The 15124-nt window shown below is 34.8% G+C and overlaps 1 protein-coding gene across 1 annotated transcript; it reads left to right on the top strand.

Moving 5' to 3' along the window:
- Positions 1-7816: 7816 nt before the first annotated feature.
- LOC100523049 (olfactory receptor 2L2-like) lies at positions 7817-8755 on the top strand. The gene has a single exon (XM_003123589.1). It carries the CDS (start codon positions 7817-7819, stop codon positions 8753-8755), a length of 939 nt encoding a protein of 312 aa, XP_003123637.1.
- The last annotated feature ends 6369 nt before the right edge of the window (positions 8756-15124 follow it).

Raw genomic sequence — 15124 nt, 5'->3', positions numbered from 1 at the left:
TAGAGAGAGAGAGATAGGGCAAGCAATATGAGAATCTAGCACTCTGTATATTTTAAGGCAAAGTCACCTTAAGTTTCTGGATCTCAATTTCATCATCTATAAAATGCCAGATGTGATTTTGAGCTCAATAGATAGTGATCAGGAACAAATACAATGTAGTCCTGAAATACATCCTGACACATTCTACATGACAGTCTATGGAGATGGCCAACAAAATTTACACCTTTATTTTTTTCTTCTATATAAATATGGTGTAGATTCAAGGATTGATTTTTTCTTTTTTTTTAATCAAAAACTCATCATCAGAATTTTTTTCTGCTAGCTCTTTTCCTCTTGTAGGTAATCAGTGCTGATGCGTAGATTGCAATGCTTTTAAAAATATTAAAAATCAGAGATTTACAATATTTTATAAATTGAGGTAGGTTATTTATTGTTTTTCCAGTGGATAAAACTAAAATAAAAAGGAATAATAAGAAATTTGGATCTATTTTTATTAAGAAAAAATGTAAAAATTAATAAATTAATGAATTAAATAAATAAAAGCAGAATTCCTGTTGTGGCTCAGTGGTAAATTAACCTGACTAGTATCCATGAGCTTGTGGGTTCAAATCTGGCCTGGCTCATTGGGTTAAGGATCCGGTGTTGCCATGAGCTGTGGTGTTTGTCACAGACACGGCTCTGATTCCACATTTCTGTGGCTGTGGCATATGCTGTTGGCTACAGCTCTGACTTGACTCCTAGCCTGGGAACTTCCGTATGCTACAGATGCGGCCCTAAAAAGACAAAAGACAAAAAAAATAAACAAATAAATAAAAGGAAAAAAATGTCATCTTCACTTTACACCTTGAAATATTCAAGGCTGATTATATTCAACAGTTGAGATTGTTTCCCCATCAAATATAGGGGTTTTTCAGTAATATCAAATGACAGAATGCAAGAACAGTGCAACATGAATAAATAAAAAATATTGACAATCCCGATATATGGCATAAGATATCTCACATCAGATATTATCTGCCATTCATTTTTCCATTGGTGCTTATTTATTCATGTTGAGAGTGTGAGAAAATTAAGTAACTCATAAAAATTTTTATATTGAAAGCCCTATATAAAATACATATGATATGAATGACAGTAAATTCATTGGTAATTACATTTTTACTTGTAAATAATTTAATTTCAAATATCAATTTCATAATATGGGAAAGTCTAAAATGATATATCCTGCTGAATTTAAATGACAATTTTTTTTTTTCTTTTTTAGGGCTGCACCCAGCACACATGTAAGTTCCCAAGCTAGGGGTCAAATCAGAGCTGCAGCTGTTGGTCTATGCCAGAGCCAGCAGCAAGGCCAGATCGGTGCCATGTCTGCAATCTACACCACAGCTGGCGGCAACACTGGATTCTTAACCCACTGAGCAAAGCCATGTATTGAAACCACTTATCCTTATGGATACTACTCGGGTTGCTGAGCCACAACAGGGACTCTGACATTTATTTTTGAAATTCTCTCCCTTCATTTTCTTAGCAAGTTTTCATAGACCACATATCATTGGAAGATCAATTCCTCTGCATAAGTTTAGGACTCTGTCATAGGTTTTTTACAGTGTATTTGGAGTTCTAAATATGAAATAATTTCAGTTACATTTAAATTTGACTTTTCTATAATGGTAAATATACTATAAAATTTAAGATTGTTTCTATATTTTTAAGTGTGCAGATCAATGACATTAAGTATATTGACAGTATCATGCAACCATTACCAACATTACCCTAGAACATTTTTATCTTACCTAACTGAAACTTTGTACACATTAAACACTAACTCTACATTCTTCACAACACCAAGTCCTTAGGAACCACTTCTGTTTCATCTCTATGAATATGACTACCCGGGGTAACATATATATGTATGTTAACACACACACACATATATATAATCTTGTATTTTATTTGTCATGACTGGCTTATTTTATTTACTTAGCATGATATCTATAAGCTTTGTCCTTGCTGTATTGTATAGTAGAATTCCTTTTTTTAAGATAATATTTTTTACATATTTATTATCATTTAATCTGTCAATGGACATTTGTGCTGCTTCCAAAGTTTAACTTCTAGGAACATGTGTATAAAAATACCTGTTCTAGACTCTGCTTTCCATTAGTTCGGAAAAATACCCAGGAGTACAATAGCTGGATCATACAGTAAATCTATGGGTTTGTTTGGTTTTGTATTGTTTTTAAAATAGGCTGTGGGATGTTCCATGGTGATTAAGCAATTTTGCATATCTAACAACATTTTATTTGCATGAATTCTAATTTATTCTTTTCCTTGGCAACACTTGTTATTTTTACATTTTTTATTCAATAGTAGTCATCACTTAAGGGTGAGATGTGGTATCTCATTATAGCTTTTATTTGGATTTTCTTAATAATTGGTAATATGGAGGAACTTTTCCTGTGTTTATTGACCATTATATCTTTGGATATGTATTTATTCAAGTGCTCCCTCTGTTTTTAAACTAGTTTTTCTGTTGTTGTAGAGTCGTGCAGTTCTTTATATATTCCCCATATCAATCCATCGTCCGATATAAAATTTGCAAATAATTTTAAATTCTGTGGATTATTTATTCACTCTACTGATAAAGTTATTTGATGCACAAAGTTATTTTTAATTTTTAAAAAGTCCCATTTATCTATAATATTGTTGTTGTTGCACAGCTCAGCTAAATTCAATATATTGATATTGTTTTTACCAAAGAGCCTATACTTTTAGCTCTACATTTAACACTTTGATTCTTTTAAGTTAATTATTTTGTGTGGTGTAAGATAATGATCTAATTTCATTAGCCAGACCAAGGCATTCACTTTTCCCACAACTTTTGCTGAAAAGACATCCTCATAGAATGGCTTTGAGATGCTTATGAAAAATCCTTTGTCAATACGTGAATTCCTTTTTCTTTTGGTTCTCTATTTTATTTTGTTGATTTGTGTCTGTATTTATGCCAATATTACACATAGCTTTGTACTAAGTTTTGAATTAGAAATCGGTTCATTCAATTCTTTTATAAGTTTTTTTTTTGTTTTTTTTTTTTGTTTTTTTTTTTTTACTATTCTCATTACCTTGTGATTTCATGAGAATTTTGTATGTGTTTTTGTTTCACAGGGGGAAAAAAAATTATTGGGATTATGATAGACATTTCATTGCATCTGTTTTTTGCTTATAGCATTGCTGACTGACATTATAACAATGTAAGTTTTCCAATCTTAAGGCAGAGAATGCTTTTCTACTACTTTCAATTTACTTCAGCAATATTTAACAATACCCAGTGAACAAATTTTTACCTTCTTTATTAAGATTATCCCTAAAATTGTATTCTTCATTTTGGTAAATGTAATTGTTTTCTTAAATTCTTAGTATTCTATATTACTAAAGTATAGAAATACCATTCATTTTGTATCCAGTAACTTTGCTGAATTTGCTTATCACTTCTAACAGAATGTTTGTGGACTCTACATTTTTCTTTTTTTTTTTGGAGGGATTTTTATTTTTAGTTTTATTAAAGTTTAGTTGATCTACAGTGTTCTGTCAATTTCTGCTGTACACATAATGACCCAGGTATGTGTGTGTGTGTGTGTGTGTGTGTGTATTATTTTTTCATACTATCTTCCATCATGTTCTATCCCAAGAAATTAGATATAGTTCCCTTTGTTGCACAGTAGGACTTCATTGCTTATCCATTATTTTTTTTAATTACCCAATATATTATTATTTTTTTCCTAATGTAGAGCATGGTGACCCAGTTACACATACATGCATACATTCTTTTTACTCACATTATCATGCTCCATCATAAGTGACTACACCTAGTTCCCCGTGCTACAAAGCAGGATATCATTGCTAATACATTCCAAAGGCAATAGTATGCATCTATTAACCCCAAGATCCCAATCCATTCCAATCCTGCCACCTCCCCCTTGGCAACCACATGTCCACTCTCCAAGTCCATTATTTTCTTTTCTGTGGAAAGATTCATTTGTGCCATATATTAGATTCCAGATATAAGTGATATCATATGGTATTTGTCTTTCTCTTTCTAACTTACTTCACTCAGTATGAGAGTCTAGTTCCAATCATGTTGCTGCAAATGGCTTTCCCTTTTGTTCTTTTTTTATGGCTGAGAAGTATTGCACTGTGCATATACACCACCTCTTCCTAATCCGATCATCTGTCAATGGACATTTGGGTTGTTTCCATATCTTGGCTATTGTGAATAGTGCTGCAATGAACATGCGGGTGCATGTGTCTTTTTTAAGTAAAGTTTTATCCAGATATGTGCCCAAGAGTGGGATTGCTGGGTCATATGGTAGTTCTACGTATAATTTTCTGATACCTCCATGCTGTTCTTCATACATTTTTCTACTTTTAATATCATGTTATTTGTGAACTAAGAAGATTTTACTTCCACTACTATCCAAACTAGAAGTGACAAAAGTGTATATCCTTGACTTTTCCTTCTCTTAAAGGAAAAGTTTTCAATCTTCACAATTAATGATAATGTTAGTTTTAGGTTTAATTTGTACCTGATGTCAGTTTTATCTAACTTTAATATTTTATTCAAGTAAAATAAGAACATAATCTCAACAGTCCACAGAACAAATCATTGGTTTCATAGCTCACTCCTCTGGTTCAACATGGCACATATTTTTATATAGTTTTGCCACATTTTTCTCCTATTTACCCATGTATTTTTACCAATATGCTTATCTTCTCATGCTTAATTACTAAATAGCAAGTATCATCTCTTGACTTTTACTCTGGCTACAGCGGTTGAGAACTTCCCCCTCTACACACAGCCAACTCCACCTCTTTTTCTCTTCCCCCATACTTTCATCGTAGTTACATCCCACTTTATGTCTGTGGTGGCAAGGTTGAAAGCATTTATCCATCTGCTAGTATATTTTGCTAAAACACAAACATATTAATTATTGTAAAATCTGATATTTTAGTTAGTATTTCTATGTAAATAAGTTCTACTCATTATTGGTATTTTTCATCAAAAACACTTTTTTATGTTCAAAATATCGTATATTTGTAGGTAATATTGACAATTTAAAAAAATATTCTCAAAAAGACTTTTAGTAATTTCAAGAAATCCCTTTCAAGAAAATATTTTTTATTTTATATTTCTTTGTTCCATTCATTCTGTTTGAATATGGTGTTTCATGTATACCAGTACAAAAAATATTTTCTTTGATATTAGAAACTCTATTATTATTTTGCAATATGCATTTCTAGAACCAAAAATAATTATATATTCCTTCTCATATTAATTATTGAAATCTCCCATCCTTTGAAAGTGTTGAATATTATTATTTTTGTGACTGTCCATTTATTTTAATTCTGGTATATTCTTTTTCATAATGTCTTCCAAAGTTTCACTTAAGCTTTTTCTGTGTTATAATTATTAATTTTTTAGTTTGCTAGAACCTTCGATGCCTGACACATTTAAAAAACACATGTAATAATATTCATGTTCTAATATGCTAATGTATCAGACTTCTTTGAAGATGCAAGTCCTGTTTTATAAAATGCATTATTTTCCACAGTTTTCAGTCATTTTCAGCTCACTGTTTATGAGTATGTGTGAATGTATATTTGTGTGAGTGTATGTGTGCATCTTCCTTTTTCACGCTGCAGACTTCCTTAAAAGACTGTTAAGGTTTGTTTATATAAAAATATTTACAACTAAAACACTACATTCTTTTCAGAACTGAGTCACTTACAATGTCTCTGGAGAATTTCTCTTCCCAAGTCCATGAAAAGTCTCCCAGGATGCAATTTTCTATTTTCTGTTTAAATGACTGACCATTCCTCTTTCCAAATTTCTTCATTTAAAGGCTTATCTATATTTACTATATCTTATGCTTATCTTCTCTGGATTAATTTACCCTTTATATGCTTTTTATATGATCATGATAGTTGGGCTTTAACAGAGGGAGATTATAAATATAAGTATTTAAATTTACACCCTAATCAAGAGTTGAAAACAAAACTTGGAGTTCCCGTCGTGGCGCAGTGGTTAACGAATCCGACTGGGAACCATGAGGTTGCGGGTTCGGTCCTTGCCCTAGCTCAGTGGGTTAACGATCCGGCATTGCCGTGAGCTGTGGTGTAGATTGCAGATGCGGCTCGGATCCTGCATTGCTGTGGCTCTGGCGTAGGCCGGTGGCTACAGCTCCGATTCAACCCCTAGCCTGGGAACCTCCATATGCCGCGGGAGCGGCCCAAGAAATAGCAACAATAACAACAACAACAACCAAAAAAAAGACAAAAAAAAAAAAACAAAAAAAAAACCCTTATAAAAAAAAAAAAAAAGAAAACAAAACTTTAACTATAAGAAACTAAAAGGTATAAATTAAATGTGTAAGACAAAGCATCAGAAACCAATGCATATTGTATAAGTGTTAGAGAAATAGACATAAAACTTGTGCTATTTGGGAGAGCTTGTACAAAATTATGTCAAATTATAAATCAAAGCTGTGAGAGGTATAGTGTATAGATATACAGGGAAAGGCTCTATTTTAACTATATATTCAGAAACTCATTAAAGAGGCAGAAGAGAGTGATTTTTTTTTTTGTAAATGATACTTGAAAATAAGGACTCATTTTATTTTATTATATATATAACATATTATATATATGCATTATATATTTTTAAATACACACACACACACACACACACACACACACACACCTGCAGCATATGGAAGTTCCCAGGCCAGGGGTTGAATCCAAGCCATAGCTGCAACCTATGCGACAACTACGGCAATGCCAGATCCTTTAACACACTTTACTGGGCTGGGTATTTAACCTTCACCTCCTATAGCACCTAAGCCACTGCCTTTGGTTTCTTAACTCACTGTGGTGCCACACCAGGAAATCCAGAATTCATTTTAGATTTCATAAAAGATGAACCAGGTTAATACCTAACTTCAAGGAAGCTTGTTTTGACATTTCTGAGCAAAGAAAGCTAATAAAGAAAGATAGATTCTCAACATGAGCTGATAGGCTGCAAAATTTTAGAGTCAAACATGCATTAATGTGATACTTTATAAGAAGAATTTATTTTGAAAGATAAGCTATTTGTTAATGGTAATAAACATTTATACATAATAGAATTCTATAATGTATACATGAACACTGATGTCCTATGAATATATTTTGAAAATGATATTTGATTTTGATATTACATAAATTTTTATAGGACAGTGAAACATACTTATCCTAATACTATCATAATAATTTTTTATTATTTATTTATTTTGCTTTTTAGGTCCATACCCATGGCATATTGTGGTTCCCAGGCTAGAGGTCCAATCAGAGCTATAGCTGCCAGCCTACACCACACCACAGCAAAGCCAGGTCAAATCTGCATCTGAGACCTACACCACAGCTCACTGCAACACCAGATCCTTAACCCACTGAGCGAGGCCAGGGATCAAACCTGAAACTTCATGGTTCTAGTCGGATTTGCTTTCACTTCACCATGATGGGAATGCCCATAATAATGTTTTTATAACTATAATAATTCTTGGAAAACCCTTGGGCTGAAAAATGTTTGCATATTTAAATTTTAAACCTTGGCTCAAAACCTAATGTTTATTTTTTAAAATGATAATTCAGTTCTTCATTTGAGTTGAATTTTTTAAAATAATACACAGTCTGACTAAAAAATAATTTAAAATGTCTTCTTATTTTAAACCTGACTGACTTACTCTGTGTCTGCCTTTAGGAAATATTGCATGAATGCCACATGGAAAATTATAATCAAACATCAACTGATTTTATCTTATTGGGGTTATTTCCCCCTTCAAGAATTGGCTTGTTTCTTTTTATTATCATTATTCTCATTTTCCTAATGGCTCTATTTGGTAACGTCTCCATGATTCTTCTCATCCTTCTGGACATCCATCTTCACAAACCCATGTATTTTTTACTTAGTCAGCTATCCCTCATGGACCTGACATATATTTGCACTATTGTCCCCAAAATGGCCTCCAACTTTCTGTTTGGAAACAAATTTATCTCTTTCATTGGTTGTGGGGTTCAGAGTTTCTTCTTCTTGACTATAGCAGGTACAGAAGGATTGCTCTTGGCCTCTATGGCTTATGATCGTTATGTGGCCATTTGCTTTCCTCTTCACTACCCTATTAGAATCAGCAGAAAAGTGTGTGTGTCTATGATAATGGGATCTTGGATAATGGGCTCTATCAACTCCTGTGCCCACACCACATATGCCCTCCATATCCCTTATTGCCAGACCAGGGCCATCAATCATTTCTTCTGTGATGTCCCAGCCATGTTGACTCTGGCCTGCATGGACACCTGGATCTATGAATACACAGTGTTTGTGAGCACCACTGTCTTCCTCTTGTTACCTTTCTTTGGTATTGCATGTTCCTATGGTCATGTTCTCCTTGCTGTCTATCGCATGAACTCAGCAGAAGGGAAGAAGAAGGCCTATTCAACCTGCAGCACCCACCTCACTGTGGTTACTTTCTACTATGCACCCTTTGTTTACACTTATCTACGTCCCAGATCCTTAAGATCTCCAACAGAAGACAAGGCTTTGGCTGTCTTCTACACAATCCTGACCCCATTGCTCAACCCTATTATCTATAGCTTGAGAAATAAGGAGGTAATGGGGGCCTTGAGAAGACTAATGCATAGAATCTACTCTGTGCAACTGTAGACAAAGTTTTTCTACAATTACCAGGAATTGCATATAAATCCATTCATCTGCATTCAGTAATTGAAATATTATTATTACATGCAAGGACTACAATTAATCTAAAGGAGAAGAAAATAATTCATTCATGTGGTCAAAATTATCATTCATAAGTATATATGATACAGCTTATATCATTATCTATTATGAATGATCCTGAATAGCATTATTATTTTTCTTTATGGTGTTTTTTATCATCAACATGAAATATTTATTTCTTGCTGAAATGTTGTCAAAGAAAAGGTTTATTTGTCATGTAGTTGAACATGGAAACTATCTGATGCTTCCATTCAGCATAGCCCTTCTACTACTTTCAGTATGTTTTCCAATATATGTAAATGATGTTTTCTGTGTATCTAGATCAAATTAAAGCCAGAAGACTTCTCATTCTTTTCATAGTAGGCCTATAATTACTAAATAACTTTTATTCTTTCTTTCTATATAGGAAAATTTCATTTCAGAGATTTAACTAAGATTCTTATCAAGTATAAGAATTCCTTATACCACTGTGAAAGGAAAATGATAGGTTTATATTTCTTTTAGGGTAGTGCATCCTCTGGAAGTGATTCAATATCAGGTACACCTGGGGATCAAGAATTAGGACCTGGAGCTGCCAACAGAGATCAAGGAAATTGTGAAGTTAATTATAGGACTGCTTTGTCAATATTGAGTCTAACTAATACAAATTAGAAATATCAAGGACATAACATTTTTCTTCCTCAGCTGCCTCATGTCATATGGAATTTCAACCCACTCTGCCTAACTGGCACTCCACAGAGATATCCCAGATCAACCCACTGCACCACAGTGGGAATTCCAAGACATTCTTGCAAGTACTACACACCCAGAACATACCCAGTTGATCTAAGTAGCCACAACAACTCTCGTATCAGATGAGGTCTCTCAAATGAGATTTCATTCTCCATTCGCTGCAATCCATATTCCTACTGAAACAGTTTGTGGAAAATTAAGTTTTATGAACCAGGTATATCCATTCATTATTGTGGATTACTCACATTTCTAAGCAAGTTTCACTACTACACTTAATAAAAATCTATCAGTTCAAGGGATGGGTAAATTGTTATCACTACCTATCAATGTCAGTGCAGAAATGCTCTTAACCTCTCAAACACGGCAGCAAAGAGAAGGTTCATATCCTACATTATTTGCAGGGCATAGCACTAATTGAAAATGAGATGTCTTGTTTAAAAAGCAGATAAATATTCCTTTCTTGGGCTTAAATATATTTTTCCCTCAAAATTAATTCAGTAGCTATGAAAGGCAACACAAATTACAAACAATACTTGGTTTCAGATGGTTGTATACAATAAAAAGCAGTACTTAATCATGTGATATCTTTATTGATTATACAATTGTAGGGCTCATTTTTTTTCCAAATTTGCATCAAAATTTATAATTTGGAAACTTTATATTAATGTAGTAAACATGTCTTCAGTCACCAGTGATAAATACCAGGTTGAAATTATTTTTTGATTTTTTAATTTTAAAAGATTATATATGTTCATTACTATGTATAAAATAGATAAATAACAGGGAACTACTGCATAGAACTGGGAATCTTGCTCAACATTTTGTGATAACCTACATGGCAAAATAATTTGAAAAAGTATATATAGATATCTAAATATATAACTGAATCACTCTGCTGTACACTTGAAGCTAACACAATATTTAAAACAACTATACTTCAATAAAATATTATTATGCTTATGCTGCTGGAGATTTTTGGAGGGTTTATAATTTGTGAAAACATCACACTGAATTTCTGATAAATTATAGCAAAATATAAGTTTTAGGGTGTTCCCATTGTGGCTCAGCAGAAGTGAATCTGACTAGCATCCATGAGGATGTGGATTCTATCCTGTCCATTGCTCAGTGGGTTAAAGTTCTGGAGTCACCATGAGCTGTGGTGTATGTCACAGATATGGCTCTGATCCTGTGTTGCTGTGGCTGTGGTGTAGGCCAGGAGCTGCATCTCCAATTCAACCCCTAGCCTGGAACTTTGATATGCTGCACGTGTGTCCCTAAAAAGCAAAAATAAAATAAATTTTAGTACATATAAGTCTGATGATTCTCAAGAGGAAATATATCTAAAAATATTTATCTCGAATTCATTTCAAACCTTCAATTCAAACAAATCCATTTCATGTAAGTTTCATTTAATTTTAAATATAAATTTAATCACTGACATTTTAATGATTCCTGTCAAATTTATGGTAATTTTTGAACTTTTTATAAGAAAACAGAAGTGTCTTTATGTTTCGTATGGCTATTCCTTTATTTTATGATCATATTTGCAATTACAACGCAAGTTAAATTATTTGTTAATAATTGCTTTCTGAAATTTTGTTATGAAGTGTCTTTTCCATTAGTGTTTTTTTTACAGTAATTTTAAAATCTGTAAATAATCTTTGAATATTATTTATAAGCCTTTAGAGATTTATATTGCAATGTTGAAACAATTTTTAAAACCACATATCATTTGCTCTTTCATAAATGCTAATAATTCCCTGATACATTTTATTCCAATGGTCATTTGGGAACTCTCATTTTGTAATAATTTACTGAAAAAGTGCACTGCCTAGGCTTTTTAACATTACCTGATCTGACACTCAGCTATGATATTGGGTAATTCTGTAGATGACAAAGTGTTGGGCTCTGGATGGAAAGATAAGTGAGAACAGAATTCCAAATATAGGTCATTCCTCCTGCCAGACACAGTTCCTGGGAACGATTTTACCATGACTTAGGGGATCCTACAGTGCCCTGAACTCTAATATTTGTGAACACATGGGGAGATGAGACCAATGAATCCCTGCACATGCTGCCTGCGATATTGAGCAGTGCTGAGGTCAGCTCAGCAGGATGGGGCTGAAGAACGGGTGCTGTGGAACTTAAGGAAAAAAGTTAACAAGACACAGAAACAGTAAAGGTGGGAACCAGGGGACTCAAGGTCTCTGGAACCAAGAGCCCCACCTCAAGAAACCACATGGCTTTTATTTTACTCTTTTGATGTGATCACATGAGGAGGGGCTATGAGTGGATGATCAAGCAAGAAGATTGGAAAAACATGTCTCGTGACACCTCCCCCTTTTTGTTTTTGCAGGAGGACAAAAATAGATCTTGCAACTTTATTACTTCTTAAATCTCTCACTTTGTGCACCTATAGACAGAACACAAGTCCAAGTTAAGGCTCACGTGGAACTCCTCAGGCTTCTGCCAGGCTTGGACGGACCAGTTTCCAGGGGTGGCCAGAGCAGGGCTCAGCACTCTTTGACGATGGCGAAGGGAATCTCTGGAACTTGACCATGAAGGGATTCTTAAGGTCCTGCACAGCCTCCCAGGTGTCCATGTCAGCCACGGATGCAGACTTCTTGACTATGATGTGGTAGCAGAGGATGGTTCCATGGGGTAATAACTGTACCCTTTATAGCAGTTGGGGTTTTATGCAACCCTTAATTTACAAATGTTAATCAATAGCCACATCAAAGAATGTATCAAATCCCATATTCTCAATCACCACCCCTGAGTTGGAGACTCTAGCTGTGGGAAAAGGGGCAAACCATCCCTGAGTTGGAGACTAACTGTGGGAAAAGGGGCGACAACTGCTCTAACTTCTTCCTGCTGAAAAGGGGCATCCTTGGGGAAAGCAGTTAGGTCTCCACTCATGGGATGGTCAACTGTGCCTTGACATTACTTTGGATACCCCTTCTATCAACATTTGAACATTGATAGCTCTTAATCAAGATGTAATGAAGCAAGAAATACAATTAATGATACAGGGTCTGAATAAGAGGATCAAGATCACAATGAATATGGCAAAATAAACATTTTCACCAGGAGGAGGAGGTCAGCTGGTTCCACAAGGCAGCTCCAAAAAACTGGAGCTGGATAGGACAGCTCATGAATCACTGTTGAATATCTAGCAGAGAATGAGGCACATTCTGTGAACAATTAGGAATACAACATTTAGATTTTATAATAGCAAGGCCTTAGTTAAGGAAATGCAGAAACCTTGATTAGGCTCCATTGGCATATATCCCCTCTTTTTTTCATTTGTTTTATTTTATTTATTTTATTTTTGGGGCATTCCATTAACCATGGTCTGTGAAATAACAGACTGTGAACTGAAAGAAAATAATATATTGTTCAGATTAACCTGATACTTTTCATGAGCTTCTGCATTAATCACCCGGTTTTAACACTAATAAAAGCTTTACATTTGACTGACACACACCATCATTTTGATCATAATTAACATACTACACAAAAATAAAATATGAGGGATTGCCAAGTAGTTGTGATGTGAGCCACATGGGAAGTCCTCCATTGCCATGTGAATTGAGGCTTTAAACTCTTACAAAATATCTCTTTCTAAAAGAGGAGTTGGAGTCTGGAGCAATCAGAAAGGCATTGAGAAAAGAGAATGGATTCCCAGTCACAACTCAAAGGTTGTGTAAAAAATTTTTAACTGGCTTGCCAGAAACATTAATGTGGCAGATTCATGAGTGAGGGGCCCAGGATTGGAGAAGACTGAAAAGTGGCTCCATATTCAGGAGGAAGTCAATAGGCTGTCTTCCTACATTTAGAATCACTTAGGGCTCCTAAGTGGTGATAAGGACAGGAGCCATTATGGAAATGTCCCATCAGTCTTGATCCTGGGCCTGAGGGATCCACCACAGAGACCTTCATCTTTGGGGGCAGTTCCACTTCCAGTGATCTCCCCAACATTTGGGGCACTGCTGAGTCTAAGGGCATTCCCATTTAAAGGATCCCTCTTTTCCACAGAGGAGACAGTCTCCCAGCATAGGTTTCTGCCCTAGTTCTCTCACCTTGGAAACTCCCAGGTTGACTCCTTATAGCACCATAACTAGAGCCTTAGCCTTTTCTTGGTCTCTCTTCTTGTTCTCCTTTCATTCTTCCTGGCCCCAATTATAATATATTTGAGTTGCTACTTTGAGGAGGTGCTCCAGGTCCTGATCAGTGCCAAAAGCCAATTTTTTTGGAGCTTTCTCCATATATCTGGCACCAATTGAGCTATCCTTAAGAATTATTTGGCCCTCCATTGTTTCTGGATTCTTTGGTATATGTTTTCTCAATGCCTTTCTGAGTCTTTCTAAGAAAGTTGATGGACTCTCTTGTTCCCCTAGTAAACCTCCAATAGTTTTTAATGGGCTCTACTCATGAGGCTTTTACTCCCTCTACTATACAAGTAACAAAATGATTTATATGCCAATTGTGGTTATCTCCCTCATCAACAGACCAACTGGGATCACTCATAGAAACCACCTGACACCCTGTGGGGAATCTTGTTCTATCTCTTCTAATTTGCCTCTGACATTTATAGCATCATTCCCTTCATCTGCCCCAGCTTTGATTTCAGCAGTTTCAAAGTCTTTTTTTTCCTTTTTTTTTTTTTTTTTCTTTATTCTTGTTGGCCTGATTGGCTGGAGACTGTCCAGGATTGTAATTCATTAACAGAACACAGAGGTTGATGGCCCATACAGACAGGAATCAGTTTCCCCTTAGGGGACCAATCCCATAGGGTTCCATACAAACCATTAAGCAGTATGACCCCCTCCATAGCCCTGCATATATTCCAATGAATTTGATTTTTCATTCTCTTGAAGGTACATAAAGTCCTGTCAGACATCCCCATATTAACTGGTTTCACCTGATGGTAAGCGAAACTTCAGCCTGTAATTATTTGGAGTGAGAGGCTTTCTTTAAATTAGCCATTGCTTGGGCTAACGTTGAGGCCTTAAAGGACTCCATCCTCACTCCCTGACAAGCTTTAATATATTCAGTAATGTTAGCTTTTCCTTTTAAATATCCTATGGCCTTTTTGCAATCAGTATTTGCATTTTCATATGCTAACAATTGAAAAATAGTATCAGACACCTCAGAGTTAGTAATTTGTCATTTTAATATCTCTTGTAAATGAGCTAGAAATTCAGTATAAGGTTCCTTAGGGCCTTATAGGATCTTTTGAAAATAAATATTTATTTGGCCTTTAGATTCAATTTTATCCCATGCCATTAAACAACATTGCGTAATCTGTTCAATAGCTAAATCATTCATTCTCATTTGATCTTGAGGATTACCCCAAGGACCAATCCCTAACAATTGTTCCCTTGTAATTGGAAGATTTCTAGCCTGATTATGATTAGCAGTAATTTGGGCATGATCTTGCCACCAAGATTTAAATTGTAAATATTCACTAGGTGATAGCACAGCATGGGTTAAGTTATGCCAATCAGCAGGATTCATACAATTCCCTTCAGCTACTCCCTGCATGATTCCTTTTGTAAA

This window comes from Sus scrofa, chromosome 2, assembly GCF_054392235.1.
Source record: "Sus scrofa isolate SSC_HxYL_T2T_F1_AM1 chromosome 2, Sscrofa_HxYL_maternal_Yorkshire_Landrace_v2.0, whole genome shotgun sequence".
NCBI classification, from domain to species: domain Eukaryota; kingdom Metazoa; phylum Chordata; class Mammalia; order Artiodactyla; family Suidae; genus Sus; species Sus scrofa.
This window is presented reverse-complemented; position numbering and strand designations above follow the sequence as displayed.